The 23,864-nt window shown below is 47.7% G+C and overlaps 1 protein-coding gene across 2 annotated transcripts in view; it reads left to right on the forward strand.

Annotated features, from left to right (window-relative positions):
- Slc13a3 (solute carrier family 13 member 3) overlaps positions 1-23,864 on the forward strand; it is a 77,279-nt gene that overhangs the window by 24,929 nt on the left and 28,486 nt on the right. For both annotated transcript variants that reach the window (XM_042276809.2, XM_076571149.1), the window contains 5 exons: positions 954-1,219; positions 1,955-2,118; positions 11,309-11,375; positions 20,095-20,274; positions 23,713-23,838. In XM_042276809.2, the coding sequence (XP_042132743.1) occupies positions 954-1,219; positions 1,955-2,118; positions 11,309-11,375; positions 20,095-20,274; positions 23,713-23,838 (803 nt within the window). The remainder of the gene's footprint in view (positions 1-953; positions 1,220-1,954; positions 2,119-11,308; positions 11,376-20,094; positions 20,275-23,712; positions 23,839-23,864) is intronic.

A 23,864-nucleotide genomic window follows, 5' to 3' on the forward strand; every position in this document is an offset into this window, starting at 1 on the left:
CTATGCAAATTTGCAAATTTTCTCAACTTACTTAAAACACTGAAAGATGGTTTCTCCTCCTCCTCCTCCTCCTCCTCCTCCTCCTCCTCCTCCTCCTCCTCCTCCTCCTCCTCCCTTTGTAACTGGGCTATGTGGCTTTCCAGCATGACCTTTGTAGATAGCATCTTTTCCTAACATCAAAAGATTGGACACATCTGCTGCATCACTCTTAGTTAAGATTTCTATCGCTGTGACCAAACGCATGTGACCATAACCAAAAAGCAAGTTGGGGAGGAAATGGTTACGTGATTTTTTCTTCCATATCATAGTTCATGATTGGAGGAAGTCAGGACAGGAACTCAAGCATGGCTGGAACCTGGAGGCAGGAGCTGATGCAGAGGCCATGGAGGGGTGCTGCTTACTGGCTTTCTTCCCTTGGCTTGCTCAGCCTGCTTTCTTATAGAACATAGGACCACCAGCCTAGGGATGGCATCACCCACAGTGGGCTGGGCCCTCCCTCACTGGTGAGTAATTGAGAAAATGCCTTACAGCTGGATCTTATCCTCAACTGAGGCTTTTTTCTCTGATAACTCTATCTTGTGTCAAGTTGACACACAAAACCAGGGTTCCCCCCAGGATCATGCTCCAGGTGTCCCTGGGGGAACCTTTTAAGTACTCTCTATTGGTTTCCTTCTGTTTCACCTTCCACTTTCTGGGATTCTGTAAAAGTAAATTGTGAACATTCTCTTCTTCAGGGTTTTCCACAGAGATAATGGGAGTGTTTTCATATATCTCCGACAGCGTCTGTGGTGCATAGAGATAGCTTCCCCATTCTGTCGTTGAGCAAGATGATGCTGTCCACTGCTTCCCTGAGCACAAGCCTTGGTGCCTGCTCCCCCCCCCCCCATGTGCCCTGACACCTCTGGCCTGATGCAGGCACCGCTGACCAAGTGTTCATCTCCTGCCCCCCACAGGAAGGCCGCTGCCTGTATGTCATCCTGCTCATGGCCGTGTACTGGTGCACAGAGGCCCTGCCCCTGTCCGTGACAGCTCTTCTACCCATCATCCTCTTCCCCTTCATGGGCATTCTACCTTCCAGCAAAGTCTGCCCCCAGTACTTCCTCGACACCAACTTCCTCTTCCTCAGCGGCCTGATCATGGCCAGTGCCATCGAGGAATGGAACTTGCACCGGAGAATCGCCCTCAAGGTCCTCATGCTGGTTGGGGTCCAGCCTGCCAGGTAAGGCCACAAGGCAGCCTGGGTGGGTGGGTAGGGTGCAAACAAGCTCTTCCTGTTTGGCCATTGGACCAAGAAGCTATCATTTCCCACATGTTTTGGTTTCTTAGTTCCTTGACAATTTGGTGGGTTCCTTATATGTGAGATATACAATTGATTTGGTGACAATGCCCCTTTATATGCTTAAAAGTCATCTAAAGCCAGCCATGGTCTGGCAAGAAGCCCAGCTACATGAACAGTGGGTGCAGGCAGGATTGGGGTCCAAACAGGGAGGGACCAGGGGCAGATTCTAGTGCTGGGTCACTTCGTTCTGGAATGGGCATCATTAAGGGCCTGGGGGCAAGGCAGGGAAACCCTAGGCTTGGACTGACTTTATGGCCAGGCCCCTTTAAGCACAAGAAACCCAGTTTTCCTCGAATCAAAAACAAGCCAAGGGCGGGCAAAATGATTCAGTGGGTAAAGGCACTTGCTGGTCCAGCTTGGTGACCTGAGTTAGATCTCTAGAAGCCACCTACAAGTGGAAAGAGGGAACTGAGCATGCTCTGTGACACACACCCCCAAATCAAGTCAGATAAACCCGGCAGTTGCTCGCCTATTTGCTACCCCTCTGCCTTCTCTGGACCCCAATTTCTCTACTGTGAAACCAGGCCCCTAGGCTCCCCAGGGTCAGGAAACTAGACCATATCCCCTCTTTGACCCCGTGTTCTAGATCCCATCTTAACTCTTTCCGCCATCCAGGCTCATCCTGGGGATGATGGTGACCACTTCCTTCCTGTCTATGTGGCTGAGCAACACGGCCTCCACCGCCATGATGCTGCCCATCGCCAACGCCATCCTCAAAAGCCTCTTTGGCCACCGGGAAGCTCAGAAGGACCTTCATCGGGAAGGTGACGAGAGCGCAGGTGAGCTGGGGGGTTGCCAGGGCCACACCACTGCTGAGGGGATGAGCAAGGTCCACAGGCCACTGCGGGAGGCCACGGGCACACACACGTGCTGGCACATACTGTGGGCTAAGTGTTTTGACAGTGACAGTTGATTGAGAATCCACTATGCCAAACCATGGTACCCTGGAGTTTTAAGATTTACGTTCATTGCATACTAAGCAATGGGTGACGCACTCTTCCTGTACATTTGGAAGCAGATGCTGGCGTTAGCTTTGTTGCAAGCATTTGAACGGGTGCCCATAGACCCCAAGATCCAGAGAAGCACCGAGGGAAACAAGGAGGCTGGCAAACATCAGATGAACAACTCCCCATACTAGTGGGAACAAGGGCTGTGCAAATTCCCAGGCGGCCAATGCTGGAGAGAGCATGGTCCAGGCTAGCCCTTCTTGGGGGCATTCTGTGAGAATTTAATTAAGTTACATGAATGTTTGCAGTTTCTTTCCCAGATGCAAATGCTCAAAGAATTCTCCAGCCAACTGCAAAGAGAGCAATGCTATGCTGTTCCTGCAGCATCCTCCATGATGGGAAGGGGTGCAGGGGGTAGGGGTGACTCACCTCTAAAATCCCAGCACTCGGGAGGCAGAGACAGGCTGATCTCAGTGAGTTTCAGGCCAGCCCAGCCCAGTCTACATAGTGAGCTCCAGACCAGCCAGGGCTAAATAGTGAGACTTCATCTACTCAGAGTAGGGACTGGCAGGAGGGGCAATATTGACGTAAAGACTCCTGTCACAGATCACACTGACCTGAGGGGTCTGGCCTCTGACACTGGGCTCTTAGAAGCTGTTGTGTTTTCAGATGTGTGTGTGGCTGTGTGTGTGTGTGTGTGTGTGTGTGTGTGTGTGTGTGTTGTGGTGAAAAAGTGACTGCCATATCACCTCTGCTTTAAAATGTCTTACTTTTTATTGATGTCTTTAGGAGAGGCCTAAAATCCATCCACGCATGGGCCAAGATTGCCTGCTCATCTCCAGAATTCTCTCTTCCTTGATCACAGAACCTGCACAATGCACACGCCATGCCAAGGGAGGCTGAATTTCCAACCTTCCTTTGCATCTTAGGTGGTCAGGTGTTTAAGTTTGGTCCATGAACATTCTCGGAAACATGGGGTTCTTGCGGTTCTGCCTTTCCAGTGTCTACCTCCTGTTGAGTGGGTGTGACTGGATGGTGACAGTGAGAGACACCACGTGGGATGAGGGATGAAAACTCTACCTTGACAGAAATGATCACTCCCACACAGGTGCCATTTGTTGTTGGTTGATTTTTACCTCTTTTGAGGAGCCAGCCTCCCAGGTCCCAGATAAATCTCACTCAGAGGCTTATTCTTAATTATAAATGCTTGGCCTTAACTTGGCTTGTTGCTAGCCAGCTTTACTTAAATTATCCCATCTAGCTTTTGCCTTTGGGCTTTTACCTTTCTCTATTTTTGTATGCCTTTTCTTTCCTTCTTACTCAGTGTCTGGCTGGGTGGCTGGGTGGCTGGGTGGCTGGGTGGCTGGGTGGCTGGGTGGCTAGCCCCTGGAGTCCTTTGCTCTCTTGTTCCTTCTTCTCTCCTTCCAGATTTCTCTTTCTATTTATTCTCTCTGCCTGCCAGCCCTGCCTATCCTTTCTCCTGCCTTGCTATTGACCGTTCAGTTCTTTATTAGACCATCAGGTTTTTAGACAGGCACAGTAACACAGCTTCACAGAGTTAAACAAATGCAACATAAACAAAAGTAACACACCTTAAAATAATATTCCCCAACAGTCATTTATACCAATAATTGCAGCAAGCTTTATTTATGAAACCATGCTAGCTGTGTTCTTTGCAAACATGAATTAATATGTTAACAAGCCCAGAATGGACTTGTCCCACAAGTATGAAGACCTGAGTTCCATCCTTAGAGCCCATGTTAGAAGTCAGGTGAGGTGGTACCTGCTTGTAATCCCAGCACTGGGAGGGTGAACACAGGTGGATCCCTGGGACTTGCTGGCCAGTCAGCCTGGCCAAACTGGTGATTCCCAGGCCAGTGAGAGACCCTGTCCCCCAAAAACCAAGATACCAGGCATCATGGTACATGCCTTTTACCCTAACACTTGGATGGCAGCTCATCTCTGTGAGTTCAAGGTCATCCTGGTCTACATAAGGAGTTCATGTGAGACTATCTCAAAAAAAAAAAAAATGGATAACTCCTAAAAAACAGTACCTTGGGTTTACTTTTGGCTTCCACATTCACAAACATGCATGGCACATATGTACATATGCACATTTATGTGTTCTGCATACATATACATGTATATATGAATACATGCATACCTGCAGGCACATATATACTGCATAACACATTCATATGCACACCTGCACATACATGTACTCTGCATACACATGTACACACATTTACACTGCATACACATGCACATTTGCACACCTGCACACACTGTACACATGCATGCTGCACACACATGCACATCTGCACACACATGTGTACTGCATACAGATACACACTTTTATACACAAATTACACATCAATCCATACGCCATCCACAGACTGCCCATGTCTGACAATGTGTGTTATTTACATCATGCACGGCCCTGAAAGCTGGAGGTACTTAGAAGCACTTTACAGATGGGCTTGGGAAGGCCAAGTGACACATCCAGAATGTCACTGTTGGTGAAACGGCCGAGATGGATTGTCACAAGGCCAGAGTCTTCCAGGTAACACGGAGGATTTGCCAGGTAGTGGAGTTGGCAGTGGCTCCCCGTAAATAACCAGACAGTAAACATTTTAGGCTTGTGGGCCACTCTTTTGCAATTTCCAAGCTCTGCCTTTGAAGAAGGTGGGAGAGTGCCAAGGGCTGACTATACGCCAAGAAAAAGTCACGTCCGGGAGCCAAAATTAAGATTTCCTATAATGTTGCCATCCCCCGATGGTCCTTTTCTATATGGATCTTGTGTGTTTCTGTGTGTATTGTACATGTTCATATGTGTTTGAGGGGGGTGCACATGAGGCATATATTTTGAGACAGAGTCTCTCAGTGAACCTGGAGCTCACCAGGTCAGCCAAACCGGCTGGCCAGCCAGCCCCAGGATTAACCCGTCTCCACCTCCCCAGCTCTGGGATTACAGACACATGCCACACTTGGCTTTTATTGGGTACTGGGGATGAAGCCCGGGGTCCTCATGCTCATCAGCAAGCATCTTGCTGACTGAGCCGTCTCCCAAGCTCTGGATATTTTGAACTATTAAAAAATGTAAGAGCTGTTCTTCCGTGGCAGGTCATACCAAGACAAGGGTGAGCCAGAGTCAGGCTACAGAACCGGGGCTGCTGACCCCACTCTGGTACTGGCTTACTGGCCTTCAAACTGTTCCCTCCTAAGTTATGGGGTTCTGAGAGGATGGCCTCGCGGTCACCCTGGGATGGCATCAAACAGCTGACGCCACCCCTTCACTCATTCAACGCCAGCCTCTCCTCTCCCCTGCTGTTTGATCTGCTGAATCTGTAGAAGAACTGTCCCACTGAGTACTCACTGTTTCACAGGACCCCAAGGGGCTGTGTCTGAACGGAGTGGGCCCCATTGTCCTCATTTTGATAAATGGGACTTGAGGAAGAAATAAGGAGAGGGTGAGGAAGACCCCAGAGGTCGCCATGGCAGGATGACCTGCAGTACTAGGTGTTTGAGCTGGGCTGGCTGACTGTGGCTGTATTCCTTTTATCCCATCCCCCTGCCTCCCACAGGATGGCCACACGAATGTTTGGATGTCCCAGTCCCTTATAAAAAAACAAAAAAAACCCAAAACCTCTAAGACCTTGAAAGGAGAGGGGACTCACCCGAGGTCACATACAGTGATGGTTATGAAAAGAAACCCATAGCCTCTCTTCCTACTCTGCAGGCTGTGGGGAGGTTGAGGCCCTGGAGCCCGGGCCAGACACCTGCCTGCAGGTTGCAGGATCAGAGGCCTGGAAGTTAATGAACAGCCTCAGAGGCTCAGGGCGGTGCTGCCCCCAGGGTAAAGAGAGAGGTCACTTCTACTCAGTCTCTGTGCTGTAGACAGGTGGGAGGACCCTAGTGGACTCTTTGAACAAGGAGTTTCTCAGAGGCTCCAAGTTCGAGAGGGTCACTGATAGCCAGGTCAACAACAATGTCAACACAAACTGGCCTTTCCTGAAGATCCGAATGTCAGCTTGACTCGATTTCTCATTAGCTTGTGTGATGTTGACGGTCCCCATTCTGTAGACGAAGAGATGGAGGTTCACAGAGGCAGAGCTCTGAGCACGTGGACAGAAGGGAGAAGATGCTGGTGTAGGGTGGGGATCACCAGACAAGTCCCCAGGAGGTCCTCCACCTGCAGGGGTCCCTGCCACCTCTCCTTCCCACTTTGCTGGGGCTGTCTGAATGTTCTGCGGCATTTTGTCATTGCACTTTTCACCTGTAGGGGGCGCTGTTCTAACCCTGGCTTCAGTCAAGGAGATTCCCCTCAGCCAGCAAGGGGTTTTTGAACTTCAACTCTTCTGCCTTTTCGCTGCCTGGAAGAGGCTACCCATACGTGTCACTCATATGGTTGTAGTCATAGCAACCATTCAGATTGAGGTCGTCGTCGGCTCCCTCCCCCGCTCTTCACTTACTGGTTGCCTCCTGGGCCTCTCTAGAAAGTCAGGACTGGTCTGTCTTGTGTGTGGCCTGCGACAGAGGAAGGGGCTAATATGGGGCAGCAGGGATGGCTCACACTTGTAACCCCAGCATTTAGAAGGCCAAGAAAGGAAGATGTCACATTCAAAGGCAGCCAGGGCTGTTTGGCAAGATCCCGTCTCAAAACAAAACCAAACCAGGGTGGGGAGGTGGTTCTGTTGGTAAAGTACTGCTGTACAAGGTGGAGGACACACGCTTGGATCCACAGCACTCAGGTGAACAGCCAGACAGAGTGGTCCATACCTATAATCCCGTCCCTGGGGAGGTGGAGACAGACAGCAAGGTCCCTGGAGTTTCAGGGCCAGGCCAGCCAGAGCTCCAGGTTCAGGGAGAGACTCTGTCTCAAAGAACCATGGTGGAGAGTTGACAGAGAAAGACACCCAACATTGACTTCTCGTCTCTAAACCTGTGCACACACACGGACATGCACACACACAGAACTCAAAGACATCAACAATAAAAGCACATTTTACAAGTTGGCAGGATAGGAAGTAAGGCCCTCTCTGCCTTTCAACATGTTTCCTTCCCATCCTGGGAGAGAGGTCATGTGATCATCTGCCTTCAGTCTGTGGTCTGTCTCCAAGCCCAAGAAAATCTGGGTCAGTCCTACTCATTTTGTTTATGACATTTTTGGTGCTGGGATAGAGTAGGTGCTCAATAAATGCACATAGGTAATGAGTAAGCAAATGAACAGGCCAGTTAGCATCTATACTATGCCTCAGTTGCTCTCTTTATCCTATGGAGGTAACAATATTTACCTTCAGGCTACTGGGTGTGCTGAACGAATTGTGTTCATTCAACTACCTAATGTGGGGGTGTTTGACCCTCCATGGGGTCCTCTTTACCTAACTCATCAGGCTAGCTCTTTTCTGAGGCAAATTTAAGAGATTGGACTGGGAAATTGGAATACTCATTAGTTCTGTGTCAGACCTACTAGGTGCGGGTGTGAGTGCCCTGGACATGGGGTGAGAGTTATGGAGGTGTGAGAGAGAGGGGGGATTGATTGGCAGTTCAGGGTAAATCATCAGTCCTAGGTACAGTAAAGGCCTGGCTCTGCCACTAACCCGCTCGGTCCCCGTGTCCCTAACCTTGACCTGCCTCTCCAGGCCTCATTTCCAGAGGACTGTAGCAGCCCAGCTCCACGGCTGCTGTGTGCTGTGTGATGGCAAGCATGCAGGTCCGGCCCTCCCACGTAGTGTACGCTCAAGGTTTGTTACCTGTGAAGCCCTTACGTAAGCGCCAAGCTCTGGGCTGACCTGCGTCTTTAGGACCCAGCAAAGGTTCCCTAGAGACTTTGCCCCTCAGAGCTGTTTCCATTCAGTCTCTAAGGCCACCCGGGTCACAGGAATGCCGTGGGACAGTCAGAGTAAATGGCAAGCAAGGAACACTTGCCTTGGCTCTCCTGCTTTTTCAACTTCTCCGTCATCTTCATCGCCATCATCAAAACTAGTGCCCAGTGTAGATCATTCTGACATCAGCAGGGACCCCCCCCCCCCAGGTGCACACACGAAGCCTCTTACGTCTGGTGGAATCACACAGTCTCATATGGAGCTCCCAACGCTGACGTAGGCAGTCAGCAGCCGGGCTCCACATGGTACCGACCGGGGTGTGCATGGCCACCACCAGGGCCTGGGCAGACATTGCAGGTCTCAGTTTCCCTTCTGTGGCTACAGAGCTCTTGGTCTCAACCCCGGCTTCACAAAAGAATCTCCTGCCAACGTTGTCAAAGCTGCCAAGGCCCTGCTCACTGCAGAGTCTCTAGAGACCCGCTGGGTGGGACCCACACCTGAGGGAGTCTCCAGGGCTGGGGGGCTCTGCCCCAGGTATCGGGGAGCTCTGCCAGTGTCTGACGCTTCCCCCAGATACGTGGGGCCCAGTGGGAAAGATACAAGGCAAACTAGAGATGAGGGCCAGGGGTCACTGGGTCAGAGGTCATCCCCTGGGGAGCGGCACCTCCACTCCCCCCTCCACCCCCACACCTGTGTGCTATTAACAGTCCTTTACTTCCTGCTTCAGTGCCTTGGGCTCTGGCCTCACGCACTGCATGTGGACATGTGTCCCCTTGCCCTGGCTGTGAGCTGCTCAGCAGTCTAGGGGGAGTGGACCTGGCCTTTCACCTGAAACCCCTGCTGTGCTCAGCTGGGAGGGGGCACCCCAGGACACGGCAGAAATGACGCCATCAGCCACCAGAGAGTCTTGTTCTCCTTTGGTGCCAGCAAGACAATGGAGCAAGGAAGGGTGTCCCCAGGCTAGGGGATGACATTGAGAGAGGCCAAAGCAAGAGTCCAGACTTTTCCTCCCAGCGCACAGGGCTGACTGTGTGCCCTCCCCCCTGCGCACAGGGCTGACTGTGTGCCCTTCCCCCTGCACACGGGGCTGACTGTGTGCCCTTCCCCCTGCACACGGGGCTGACTGTGTGCCCTCCCCCCTGCACACGGAGCTGACTGTGTGCCCTCCCCCTGCACACGGGGCTGACTGTGTGCCCTCCCCCTGCACACGGGGCTGACTGTGTGCCCTCCCCCTGCACACGGGGCTGACTGTGTGCCCTTCCCCTGCACACGGGGCTGACTGTGTGCCCTTCCCCTGTGCACAGGGCTGACTGTGTGCCCTTCCCCCTGTGCACAGGGCTGACTGTGTGCCCTTCCCCCTGTGCACAGGGCTGACTGTGTGCCCTTCCCCCTGTGCACAGGGCTGACTGTGTGCCCTTCCCCCTGTGCACAGGGCTGACTGTGTGCCCTTCCCCCTGTGCACAGGGCTGACTGTGTGCCCTTCCCCCTACACACAGGTCTGACTGAGTAACCTATGTCTAGAAGGAAATTCCTATGTAAAAAAAAATCAAATGGTGAGTGTGTGTGTGTGTGTGTGCATGTGAGTGTGTGTGAGTGTGTGTGCATGTGCGTGTGTGTGAGTGTGTGTGTGTGTGTGTGAGTGTGTGTGTGTGTGCACGCGCGCGTGCATGAGACAGACTGAGCCTCCAGTCCCACTCTCCTCTTTTGACTTGTTAGCACCTTCCTGCTTCAGGACCTTTGCCATCCCTCTTCACCACCCTTGGGATTTGCAGCACTTGTCCCGTGCCCACCTCCAGCACACCTCTGAGGGATGACAGATGTCCCTGCCATCGGTCAGCCGGACTCCTGAAGATGGTGTCCCATTTCCTTCCCTTCCCTGTGACACCCACCCACGCTACACGTCCTGCCTATTTACCTTGGGCTGGAGGGCAGTGCCCTGTGAAGAAGAAGAGGGCCGTGCCCTGTGAAGAAGAAGAGGGCCGTGCCCTGTGAAGAAGAGAGCAGTGCCCTGTGAAGAAGAGGGCCGTGCCCTGCGACGAGCCTCTTCCTGTCTCATCATTCACTGCTGGGCACACAGGAGACACAGGAGATCTTGTGCTCGGCCCATTTTGTCAAATGTGTGACCTTGAATCACAGCCCTTGCTCCTGATAGCAGTGAGGTCTGGGTTTCAAAAGAAGAGAAGCACACACAGCCTGCACAACCTCAGTGTCCGTGACCACCGGTGTCGCCCAGCCCCTGTCCTCTGACCTACCCTGGACAGCCAGCTCCCTGCAGTCCATCCAAACCTAGGGAAACCCGGAAACGATAACTCCACATCTCCCTTCTCAGGCCCCTCAGCCTGCAGGGCATTCTGTCACCTTTGACTTTCCGTACCCTTAGCCCTTCCTGACTCCTCACTGTCCCAGGATGCCAGGTGTTGTGGAGCCATCTTTTTGTACACTGTGAATATGTGTTGCTCTCATTGGCTTAATAAAGAGCTTACTAGCCAATAGCTAGGCAAGAAGTTAAGCACGAGAGTCAGACTGAGAGAATGCTGGGAAGAAGAAGGGCGGTGTCGCCAGCCAGCCGCAGAGGAAGCAGGACGTGTAGAAGACGAGGTAACAAGCCACGAACCATGTGGCAGCACATAAATTAGTAAATATGGGTTAACTTAAGTTGTAAGAGCTAGTTAGGAACAAGCCTAAGCTTTAGGTCAAGTATTTATAATTAATAATAAGCCGCTGTGTTGTTTACTGGGGAGCTGGCGGTCCTGATGGAGAACCCCGCCTATAGCCAGGCTTGCTGGGCTCTGCCAGCTTTTCCTACCACAGGGCCTTTGCACTTGATGTTCCTGGTTCCTATAGCCTTTTCCCATGGAGCTTCATAGGACTGGCCACTGTCATCCTGCAGGCATCACTGAATGTCGTCAGCTCACAGTGACGTGGCCCTCGACTGTCACGTTCTCTTTCCCAGCCTGGTTCTGTTTCTTTGATAACATTCATCACTGCCTGAAATCATCATTATTATTTTCTCTGTCTTTTTCCTTCCCTCCCTCCTCTCTCTCCCCTGGCTGTCTTTTGATCTGCCTCATTGTTTTCTTCAGTGAATAGCACACCATCTTGGCAGTGAAATCTCCTTCCTGATTGGCCGCACAGGAGTTGAAAACTTCCAGTTAGTCTCCTTGGGAGTCACTAATGTGTCTGCTCTTTTCTCCCAGCTGCTGTGCGGGGAAATGGACTTCGAACAGTGCCCACGGAGATGCAGTTTCTCGCCAGCTCAGAAGGGTAAGCTCTGACCACATTTCTGGGAAATCCCAAGCCCGATTCAAGGGGTGATTGACAAGGCCTGGGTGCCACACCAGCTCCAAGTTCTCTCCAGCTGATCCAGGGTCCAGGTTTCTGCCCTTCACTGCTGTGTCTGAGGTAAGGCCCTGCTTTTTAAAAAGTAACCAGTAGATTCAGGCCCAGCGGCAGCCCACAGAGGTAGACAGGCCCGGCGGTAGAGACAAGCAGATGCAGGTAGGCCTGCGGCGGCGGCCTGCAGAGGTAAACGGGCCCAGCAGCAGCCCGCTGAGGTAGACGTGCCCAGCGGCACAAAGCTATTCAGGCCCGGCGGTAGCCGACAGAGCTATTCAGGCCCAGCGGCAGCCGGCAGAGACATTCATGCCCAGCGGCGATCCACAGAGGTAGACAGGCCCGGCGGTGGAGACAAGCAGACGCAGGTAGGCCTGTGGCGGCGGCCCGTGGAGGTAGACAGGCCCAGCGGCGGCAGCCCACAGGGATATTCAGACCCGGCGGCAGCCGGCAGAGACACTCAGGCCCAGCGGCAGCCCACAGAGGTAGACGGGCCCAGCGGCGGCCCGCTGAGGTTAACGGGCCCGGCGGCAGCGGCCGACAGGGACATTCAGTCCCGGCTGCAGCCAGCAGAGACATTCAGGCCTGGTGGTGGCCCCCAAAGAGAGACAGACCCAGCGGCAGCTGACAGGGACATACAGGCCCGGCGGCGGACCACAGAGGTAGACAGGCCCAGGGACGGAGACAAGCAGACACAGCTTGGAACAGGGACGCCCCTAACCCCAACATCTGGGGAAGAAGCTATCTCCATGAGTCAGAACCAGAACGAATCTGAACACTCCTTCTGAGGACAACCCAGGGCCCAGCTGCTGATCCTGTGAAACCCAACAACTTGGAGGTGTTGGTGAGACTACCCTGCTCAGCTGAAACCCATCAGGGAGAGGATTCAGATGCCTACAGTTTAAAGTCTGAAGAAACAAGATCAGCTGAGGAGTTGACAAATGAACAAAATGTGACCTGGGAACACAGAAGAAGGCGCTACCCAGACACCAAACCAGATCACCAGAATCATAAGTATATATAATTCACCGATCGAAATCAGCTGCCCCTGAAGAAATAGCCCAATAGCACCAATTTAACCAAGAACCACTACTAAACCAAGACTAAAAATTAGAACAAGAGAGGCACTCTCAGACACAGACACCACCTGCACCGCACAGAGGAAGAGATGAGTAGACGCCAGTGCAAAAATACAGGCAACAACATAAAGACCTATATGGCAACATCAGAACCTAGTGGTTCTACACCTGCAAGACCTAAACATACCATGACAGAAGAAACAGAAGAAATCAACCCTAAAAATTATTTTAAGAAGATGATAGAGGCCCTTAAAGAAGAAATAAAACATTCCCTCAATGAGGAAATAAAAACTTTCCTTAAAGAGGAAATAAAAAACTCCCTTAAAGAGGAAATAAAAACTTCCCTTAAAGAGGAAATGAAAAACTCCATTAAAGAGGAAATAAAAAACTCCCTTAAAGAAATGGAAGAAAAAAACGAACAAAAAATGGGAAGAAATCAAATCAAGCCAAGAAAAAGCAATTAAACAGATGAAAGAAACATTCCAAGATCTGAAAAATGAATTTGAGACAATAAAGAAAACACATGCTGAGGGAATGCTGGAAATAGAAATCCTGACTAAACGAACAGGAACTACAGAAACAAGCATAACCAACTGATTGCAAGAGATGGAACAGAGAATCTCTGATGCTGAAGACACGATAGAGAAAATAGATTCATCAGTCAAAGAAAACACTAAAGACAAAAAAGTCCTAACACAAAATGTCCAGGAAATTTGGGACACCATGAAAAGACCAAACCTAAGAATAATAGGGATAGAAGAAGGAGAAGAATACCAACTCAAAGGCACAGAAAATATATTCAACAAAATCATAGAAGAAAACTTTCCTAACCTAAAGAAAGAAATACCTATGAAGATACAAGAAGCTTACAGAACACCGAATAGGCTGGATCAAAAAAAAAAAAAAGTCCCCTCGCCACATAATAATCAAAACACTAAACACACAGAATAAAGAAAAAATATTAAGAGCTGCAAAGGAAAAGGACCAAGTAACATATAAAGGCAAACCCATCAGAATAACACCAGACTACTCAATAGAGACTATGAAAGCTAGAAGATCATGGACAAATCTCATGCAGACACTAAGAGACCACGGATGCCAACCCAGACTATTATACCCAGCAAAACTCTCAATCACCATAGGCGGAGTAAACAAAATATTCCAGGATAAAACCAGATTTAATCAATACCTGTCCACAAACCCAGCCCTACAGAAAGCACTAGAAGGGAAAATTCAACCCAAAGAAGTTAAACACATCCATGAAAAATCAAGCAATAGATAATCCTACACCAACATACACCACAGAAGGACAACACAACACAACCAAAAAAATAACAGGAATTAACAATCACTGGTCATTAATATCCATCAATATCAATGGTCTCAACTCACCTATAAAAAGACACAGGCTAACAGAATGGATAAGAAAACAGGACCCATCCATATGCTGCATACAAGAAACACACCTTAACTCCAAAGACAGACACTACCTCCAAGTAAAGGGCTGGGAAAAGGTTTTCCAAGCAAATGGACCTAAGAAACAAGCTGGTGTAGCTATCCTAATATCTAATAAAATAGACTTCAAACTAAAATCAATCAAAAGAGACCAGGATGGACATTACATATTCATCACGGGAAAAATCCACCAAGATGAAGTCTCGATTCTAAACATCTATGCTCCAAATACAAAAGCACCCACATTCATAAAAGAAACACTACTAAAGTTTAAAACGCACATCAAACCCCACACATTAGTAGTGGGAGATTTTAACACACCACTCTCACCAAAAGATAGATCTACCAGACTGAAACTTAACAAAGAAATAAAGGACCTAACAGATGTTATGACTCAAATGGACCTAATAGATATCTACAGAATATTCCTTCCTAACACAAAAGAATATACCTTCTTCTCAGCACCCCATGGAACCTTCTCAAAAATTGACCACATGCTTGGACACAAAACAAATCTCAACAGATACAAAAAAATTGGAATAACCTCCTGTATCTTATCAGACCACCATGCCTTAAAGTTAGAACTCAATAACAACAAAAATTATAGAAAACCCACGAACTCATGGAAACTGAATAATGCCCACCTGAAACATCAATGGGTCAAGGAAGAAATAAAAACAGAAATTAAAGAGTTCCTAGAATTCAATGAAAATGAAAGTACAACATACCCAAACTTATGGGACACTATGAAAGCAATGCTAAGAGGAAAATTCATAGCTCTAAATGCACACATTAAGAAGATGGAGCAATCCCATACCAATGAATTAACAGCATAACTGAAAGCTCTAGAACAAAAAGAAACAAACTCACCCAGGAGAAATAGACGCCAGGAAATAATCAAATTGAGGGCTGAAATCAACGAAATAGAAAACAAGAGAACAATACAAAAAATCAATGAAACAAAGAGTTGGTTCTTTGAAAAAATCAACAAGATAGACAAACCACTAGCCAAATTAACCAAAAGGCAAAGAGAGAGCACCCAAATTCACAAAATCAGAAATGAAAAGGGAGACATAACAACAGACAATGAGGAAATCCAGAGAATCATCAGATCATACTTCAAAAACCTGTACTCCACAAAAATGGAAAACCAGGAAGAAATGGACAATTTTCTGGATAAATACCACATACCAAAATTAAATCAAGACCAGATAAACCATTTAAATAGACCAATAACCCCTAAAGAAATAGAAACAGTCATCAAAAGTCTCCCAACCAAAAAAAGCCCAGGACCAGATGGTTTCAGTGCAGAATTCTACCAGACTTTCAAAGAAGAACTAATACCAATCCTCTTCAAAGTGTTCCACACAATAGAAACAGAAGGAACACTACCAAACTCTTTTTATGAGGCTACAATTACCCTGATACCCAAACCACACAAAGATGCAACAAAGAAAGAGAACTACAGACCAATCTCCCTCATGAACATAGATGCAAAAATACTCAACAAAATATTGGCAAACCGAATCCAAGAATACATCAAAACAATCATCCATCACGACCAAGTAGGATTCATCCCAGGGATGCAAGGATGGTTCAACATACGGAAATCAGTCAATGTAATACACCATATAAACAAACTGAAAGAAAAAAACCACATGATCATCTCCTTAGATGCTGAAAAAGCCTTTGACAAAATCCAACACCCCTTCATGATAAAGGTCTTAGAAAGATCAGGAATACAAGGAACATTTCTAAACATAATAAAAGCAATTTATAGCAAGCCAACAGCAAACATCAAATTAAATGGAGAGAAACTCAAAGCGATACCACTAAATTCAGGAACAAGACAAGGCTGTCCACTCTCCCCATATTTATTCAATATAGTACTAGAAGTTCTAGCTAGAGCAATAAGACAACAAAAGGAGATCAAAGGGATACAAATTGGCAAGGAAGAAGTCAAACTTTCACTATTTGCAGATGATATGATAGTATACATAAGTGACCCCAAAAACTCTACCAGGGAACTTCTACAGCTGATAAACTCCTTCAGTAAAGTGGCAGGATACAAGATCAACTCAAAAAAATCAGTAGCCCTCCTATACACAAATGATAAAAGGGCTGAGAAAGAAGTCAGAGAAACATCACCCTTTACAATAGCCACAAATAATATAAAATACCTTGGGATAACACTAACTAAACAAGTGAAAGACCTTTTTGATAAGAACTTTAAATCTCTAAAGAAAGAAATTGAAGAAGATATCAGAAAATGGAAGGATCTCCCATGCTCATGGATAGGTAGGATTAACATAGTAAAAATGGCAATCTTACCAAAAGCAATCTACAGATTCAATGCAATCCCCATCAAAATCCCAACACAATTCTTCACAGACTTGGAAAGAAAAATACTCAACTTTATATGGAAAAACAAAAGACCCAGGATAGCCAAAAGAATCCTATACGATAAAGCAACCCTTGGAGGCATCACCATCCCGGACCTCACACTCTACTATAGAGCTATAGTAATAAAAACAGCTTGGTACTGGTATAAAAACTGACATACGGACCAATGGAATCGAATTGAAGACCCTGACATTAATCCATGCACATATGAACACCTGGTTTTTGACAAAGGAGCCAAAACTATACAATGGAACAAAGAAAGTATCTTCAACAAATGGTGCTGGCATAACTGGATGTCAATATGTAAAAGATTACAAATAGATCCATATCTGTCACCATGCACAAAACTCAAGTCCAAGTGGATCAAAGACCTAAACATAAATCCAGTTACACTAAACTTAATAGAAAAGAAAATAGGAAGCACTCTTGAACGCATTGGCACCGGAGACCATTTCCTAAATAAAACACCGACAGCACAGACCTTGAACACAACCATTAATAAATGGGACCTCTCGAAACTGAGAAGCTTTTGCAGGGCAAAAGACACAGTCAATAAGACAAAAAGACAGCCAACAGATTGGGAAAAGATCTTCACCAACCCCACATCTGACAGAGGATTGATCTCCACAATATATAAAGAACTAAGAAACTAGACATCAAAGCACTGAACAGTCCAATTAAAAAATGGGCTAAAGAGCTAAACAGAGAATTCACAAAACAAGAACTACAAATGGCTGAAAGACATTTAAAGAAATGCTCAACATCCCTAATCATCAGAGAAATGCAAATCAAAACGACTCTGAGATACCACCTTACACCTGTTAGAATGGCTACGATCAAAAACACCAATGACAACCAATGTTGGAGAGGATGTGGAGCAAAGGGAACACTCCTCCACTGTTGGTGGGAATGTAAACTTGTACAACCACTGTGGAAATCAGTATGGCGGTTTCTCAGAAAATTAGGAATCGAACTACCTCAAGACCCAGCCATCCCACTCTTGGGCATCTACCCAAGGAATGCTGATTTATACCATAAAGATACATGCTCAGCTATGTTCATAGCAGCACTATTTGTAATAGCCAGAACCTGGAAACAACCTAGATGCCCATCAACGGAAGAATGGATGAAAAAAATGTGGTACATATACACAATGGAGTACTACTCAGCAGAGAAAAACAATGAAAGCATGAAATTTGCAGGCAAATGGATGGAACTAGAAAAAATCATCCTGAGTGAGGTAACCCAAACCCAGAAAGACAGTTATGGTATGTACTCACTCATTGGTGGATTCTAGATATAAAATAAAGAACAATCAGACCACAACCCATAGAACCATAGAGGCTATATATATAGCATGGAGGTCCCTAGGACGACTGTAGCATATAATAAATTTCAGTTTTACTCAAAAAAAAAAAAAAAGTAACCAGTAGCCAGATGTAGAAACACACAGACACACACCCCTGTAATTACAGGCCTTTGGAGACTGAGGAAGAATGAAGAGTTGGAGGCTAGCCTGAGCTACATAGCAAGACACTATCTCAAAACTTCTAATTATATCTAACTAGAAGGCAGCCATGAGGTAGGTAGGGAGACAGCTGTCAAACACCAAGATGAGTTTGATCCCAGAACACATGTAGAAAAAAAGAAAGACAATGCCAAGCACAGTGGCCACATGGGGATTCCTAGGCTGGATTCCAGCGAGCCTAGCCTCCTTGGTGAGCTCAGTCCAAGGAGAGACGCCACTCAAAAATGCTGGACGACACCTGAAGATGACGCTCAAGGTTGACTTCTGACCTCCACAGGCACGCATGCATATATGGGCACACATGCATGTACAGGAACAGAAAAGTGCACATACAGGCAAGCATGTACATACAGGCACACATGCACGCACAGAAACAGAAAAGTGCACATACAGGCATATGTGCATGTACAGGAACAGAAAAGTGCACATACAGGCACATGTGCATGTACAGGAACAGAAAAGTGCACATACGGGCACATGTGCATGTACAGGAACAGAAAAGTGCACATACGGGCACACATGCACACACAGGAAGAGAAAAGTGCACACACAGGCACACTCATGGTCTACTCTCCTGGGTCCCTCCTTTCAAGAGGGAAGCAACAAGCCCCCCAGCCTTGGAGTTAGCCTCCTGCCCATTCCACGGTTGCCTCTGTGTGTCTGTGTGTTCACAACCACTGCACACATGTGGAGGTCAGAGGTCAACTTGCAGGACTCAGTTCTTTCCTTCCACCATGTGGGTTCGAGGATCAAACTCAGGTCCTCTTGCAATCGATCAATTTTACTTTTGAAAATAAAATTTCAAATATATGTTTTGGAAACTGCTTGGGCAATTACCTCGCCTTCATTCTGGTGTTAGAGCCCACACCCAGGGCTTTGTACACGTTAGGCAAGCCTGTTGAACTCTACGATTTCTTTAAGTCCTTTTTCTTTTCCTGACTTATTGACGAATAATTGACAAACGTCATGATGTTTTGAGACACGTGCATGTGGTGAACTGATTGCTTTAGTCAAGATGGTCAGCATACCCCACCCCCACCTCAGACCCTGTACATGCAATTCCTAATTCTGGCCACATATAAGCACTTCATAGCACCCCTAGACAGAAATCAGCCCCCTGAAGGGATGGGAGGTAGCTCAGTCTTTAAAGGACTTCTCATGTAAGCCTCAGGATCCGAGTTCAAATCCTCAGAATCTAAGTAAATAAAAGCCAGGCATGGCACCGTGCACCTATCACCCCAGAACTGGGGAATGGAGACAAGATAACCCCTGAGGCTAACTGGTGAGCCAGTCCAGCCAAATCAAGGTCTCCAATTTCGAGACAAGGGGTTCTCACTGTGTAGCCCAAACTGACCTCAAACTCAGGATCCTCCAGCCTCAGCCTCCAGAGCACTGGAATGGTGGGCCATTCCACCTCTGGCTTCCTCAAAGTCTCTCAAAGAAACCATTAGTAACTTTGTTTCATTCTTTCCCAAAACTGTACAAGGGAAACAATACAGAAAATTCAAAGAAGAAATAAAAGTGGGGGAACACCATAATTCCATTCCCCAGGAAGGAAACGAAAGAGGATTGTGTATGCCATTGGAGACTAGAATACTTGCACATCCATGAGACACAGTATTCCATGAATATTTGTACAAAAAAAGCCCAGGCAATGATGTGAGCTGCCACTCGTGTGATTCCTGATACAGATACTTATCTTAACAGATGTCTCTCAAGTCACCCATTTAATTACATTCTTAAATTTCCATTTTGTCTGAGTTTGTGTGCATGTACGCACGAGTGTGGAGGCCAGAGAACATCTTGTAGGAGACAGTTCTCTCCTTTCACGTGTAAATCCCAGGGGCCTTTACCTCCTGAGCCATCTCACTGGTCCTGAAATGACACCTTGTAACAGCTGTATAGGTATCCCATCCAGAAAGAGACTCTGCATGTAGCCAGTTCCCCTTGGATGGATATTTAATGCTGTGGTGCACCTTGCTACCAACTGAGATGCTTGTCTCCTTGTTTCCTTGGGGTAAATTCTTCGAGCAGAATATCTGAGCTGAAGGCTTTCAGGGTCCATGGCAGTTTTGACTCAAGGAAGAATCCCGAAGCAGCAAGCAGAGCATCGGGTGGTTGGCTCCCTCTGGGGCCCGAGCTCCTGACTGCTCTGAATGGCCCCTCTCTGTGTGCTTCCCCACAGAGGCCACCCTGAGGAGGCAGAGGCTCCACTGGAGCTGCCCGTTGACTCCAAAGAGGAAGAATACCGCAAAAACATCTGGAAGGGCTTCCTCATCTCCATCCCCTACTCGGCCAGTATCGGGGGCACTGCCACCCTCACAGGCACAGCCCCCAACCTCATCCTGCTTGGCCAGCTCAAGAGGTAAGTGTGGGGCTGAGGAGGTGGCTCAGTGGGCAAAGCGTTTGCTGTGCAGGCGTGAGGACCTGAGTTTGGATCCCCAGAACCCACTGAAAAGTGAGGTGTGGTGGTGTAAGCCTGTAACCGAGCTCTGGGGGAGGTAGAGACAGATAGAGCCCTGGGGAGTCACTGGCCAGACAGAATAGTTGAGTCCATGAGCTCCAGGTTCATCGAGAGATCCTACCTTAGAAAGTAAGGAGGAAAGTGATTGAGGAGGACACTCAGCATTGACATCAGGCCTCTACATGCGCACGCGGGCACACACACACACACACACACACACACAGAAAGAGGAGGAGGGAGGGAGGGAGAGAAAGAGAGAGAGTGAGAGCTAGACGCACTGTCCTCTGTGGGCTAAGGGTTTGTCCCTCTCTCCCTCCCCTTACTTACTTATTTCCCAGCCAAGGATGGTGATCAAGTCCCCTTGGCCCAGCTCTGGGGACACAGAAACACCTAGTATCATCAAATCTCCATCTTTGGGGAGCCTCCATTCTGGGAAAAAGACAGGCAATGGGCAAAGAGCAAAAGAATGCTGGGTGGCATGGCTTGTCTTCTATCCTAATACTCAGGACTTAGAGACAGGAGGGTCAGAGGTTGAAGGTCACCCTCATAGGGTTTGAGGTCAGCCTGGGCTACTTGGGACCCTGTCTCAAAAACACAAAACAAAACAAAAAGCAAATTATTGTATGCACACATGGCGTGGGAATCAAATGAAGCAGTTGGGAGTAAGACCAGGGAGAGTGGGTGGGGACGCCCCTGTAGGCTGAGGCCGGAGGATCGCTGTAGCTCTCAAGTTAGACACTAGCAAGACATCGTCTCAAAAACAAACAAGCGAACGATTTTTTTAAAGAAGAGGAGGAGAGTGGTTCACAAGCAGAGCACGTGGACCCCAGCATTCAGCTTCCGGAGAAGTAAGATAGTGAGACCCTGAGAGACCAGGACGGAAGTGACAGGACGTAAAACTCAGAGCCTGGGGCTGGAGAGATGGCTCAGCGGTTAAGAGCACTGGCTGTTCTTCCAGAGGTCCCGAGTTCAATTCCCAGCAACCACATGGTGGCTCACAACCATCCGTAGTGAGATCTGGTGCCCTCTTCTGGCATGTAGGCAGAACACTGTATACATAATAAATAAATAAATCTTTAAAAAAAAAAAAAAAACAACCTCAGATCCTAGCTGGAGGCCTTGGCCCAAGGCAAGAATAAGCCAAGAGAGGCTCCCAGCTCTGAGCCAGCTCTGGAAGGGGAGTCCTTCTGCCAAGCAGACAGGGTCTCTAGACACTGACTGGTGGCTGTTCCCAGACCTGAGAACGGGAGAGAAGGGCTTCCCAGTGCTTGGCTTCCCTCTGATAGCCCAGGCTGTGATCTGTAAATCTTATTTCAAGATTCTCTCTGCCGGGCGGTGGTGGCGCACATCTTTAATCCCAGCAGAGCTAGGCAGATCTCTGTGAGTTTGAGGCCAGCCTGGGCTACAGATTGAAATCCAGGACAGGCACCAAAACTACACAGAGAAACCCTGTCTCGAAAAACTAAACCAAAAAAAAAAAAAGAAAAGAAAAGAAAAAAAAGATTCTCTCTGATTTTCAGATCCAGGATTCTGAGCACTTATCTTGACCCACTGACTTTTGCACAAACTCTAGATGTCTGTCCATCTCTCTGATTGGCACTATGCCTGGCTGTGCCTCGTGCTTTCTGTCAGCAGCCACGCAGCCTGAAGCTAAGATGGTCCTGCTTCAGGTCTGGGGTGATCTGGACTTAGTCTTTTGGTTCTTGCTTTCCCATTGGGTGTTTGGTCCTGGGTCCACGGGGCCCCTCCTTAGAGACAGACGGGGAGCCATGGGCTCTGAGCTGCCATCAGCACCTGCGCTGGGCAGCAAGGAATAAGAAGGGGGTAGATGATATCTAGGGCTTCCAGCTGTGACTCAGGAGCAGGTCTGGGCTCCAGCCTGAAGAGAGAAAGCAGGGAGGAAGCACTGGGGCTTCCTCACGTTGACTGACCACCAGTCACGCTGATCTCAGCAAAACGCGTGGACCTGCAGGAGGGAGGAAGGACAGGGAGGGTTCTGTAAAAGGTCGCTGGGGTTGGCCCAGCATGAGGACCCGAGTAAGACCCTCAGCACTGGGTAAAAATCCAGATGTGGTGCCCATCTGTCATCCTGGCACCAGGAGGCAGAGCCGGGGACTCCCTCAGGCTCCCTGAGCCCACACAGGAACCTGGGAGACTGGAATGGCAATGGTAAGATAGCTGCTCTTTGCACAAACACATTTTACTGGTTTATTCTGGCGACAAAATGAAACCCACGCACTGTAAACTCTTAGAAAATACAAAAAAATTTAAAATTTGAAATACATTCAATCCCACTGACAGAAGGCTTCCTTCCAGTCTTTTCTATGAGTGTATCCATATCATACGTTCTATTTAATACTATTTCTGTCATGCTGTTTGTGCACTTTTATAGCCTGATTTTATCATAAAATGTTACAGAAAATATACATTCTAAAGGCTAGAAATGATCCTGTCTTGGGTATTATACTTAATCAATTATGGATATTTTGATTACTTTCCTTGTAGTATTATTTTGATATTAGGAATTTATGCAACTTACCCCATATCCACTAATATGTTAATTTATTTTTAACTATTATGCTCTTTCCTCGGCCTGATTACAAGACATATATTTTTATTATAGAAAATCAGATAAAGAAAACCAAGGGTGAAGTCCTCCCAGGATCTCATTCTTCAGTTTATTGATATTTTTGTTTATTTGTCAGACAATAACTTTTCATGTTTTGTTCTGTCTTGTTTATTTATTTATAACATGCTGCTGGTAGTTATGTGTCCATATTCTTTTATTCAAAGCATTTTAAAACATTTTTTCCTTTCCAATATAATACCATATTTTTTGCTTGATTTTTCATTTTTATTTGTGACAGGGTCTCACTGTGTAGCTCTGGCTGGCCAGGAGCTCACTATATAGACCATGTTGGCCTTGAACTCATAGATCTCCACCTGCCTCTGCCACCCAGACCTGCCCAAGATGTGGTGTATATGCTGTCAGAGTCACCAGAAACATTTGAAAGAGATGCCGGCACTTAACCACTGCATAAAAACAAGTGATACTCAGATTTGGGGTGGGCTTTGCTGTCCCATGAATGGTGACCAATGGACCTTGAGTTTGTCATGGTGCCACCTGCGTACTTCCCTGTCTGGCCCCCAGGGATGCACAAGGCACTGTGGTTCCACTGAGTCAGAACCCGGCCCCCCACAGAAGGAAAGGTGCCTTCTGTCAAGGGGGAGGAGTCTTCTCTTCCTGTACTTCCCTTAGCTCTGTCCTGACCCCTGGAGGTCACCTGCCGGCCCCATGGTCCTGTCTGATGGCCTCCCTTACTTTCTTTTGTTCTCTAGTTTCTTTCCACAGTGTGATGTGGTGAATTTCGGCTCCTGGTTCATCTTCGCCTTCCCTCTCATGCTGCTGTTCCTACTGGCCGGCTGGCTCTGGATCTCCTTCCTCTATGGCGGCATAAGCTGGAGGTATGTGGGACCTTCCTCTAGAGGGA

The sequence above is a fragment of the Peromyscus maniculatus genome, chromosome 4 (genome assembly GCF_049852395.1).
Source record: "Peromyscus maniculatus bairdii isolate BWxNUB_F1_BW_parent chromosome 4, HU_Pman_BW_mat_3.1, whole genome shotgun sequence".
NCBI classification, from domain to species: domain Eukaryota; kingdom Metazoa; phylum Chordata; class Mammalia; order Rodentia; family Cricetidae; genus Peromyscus; species Peromyscus maniculatus.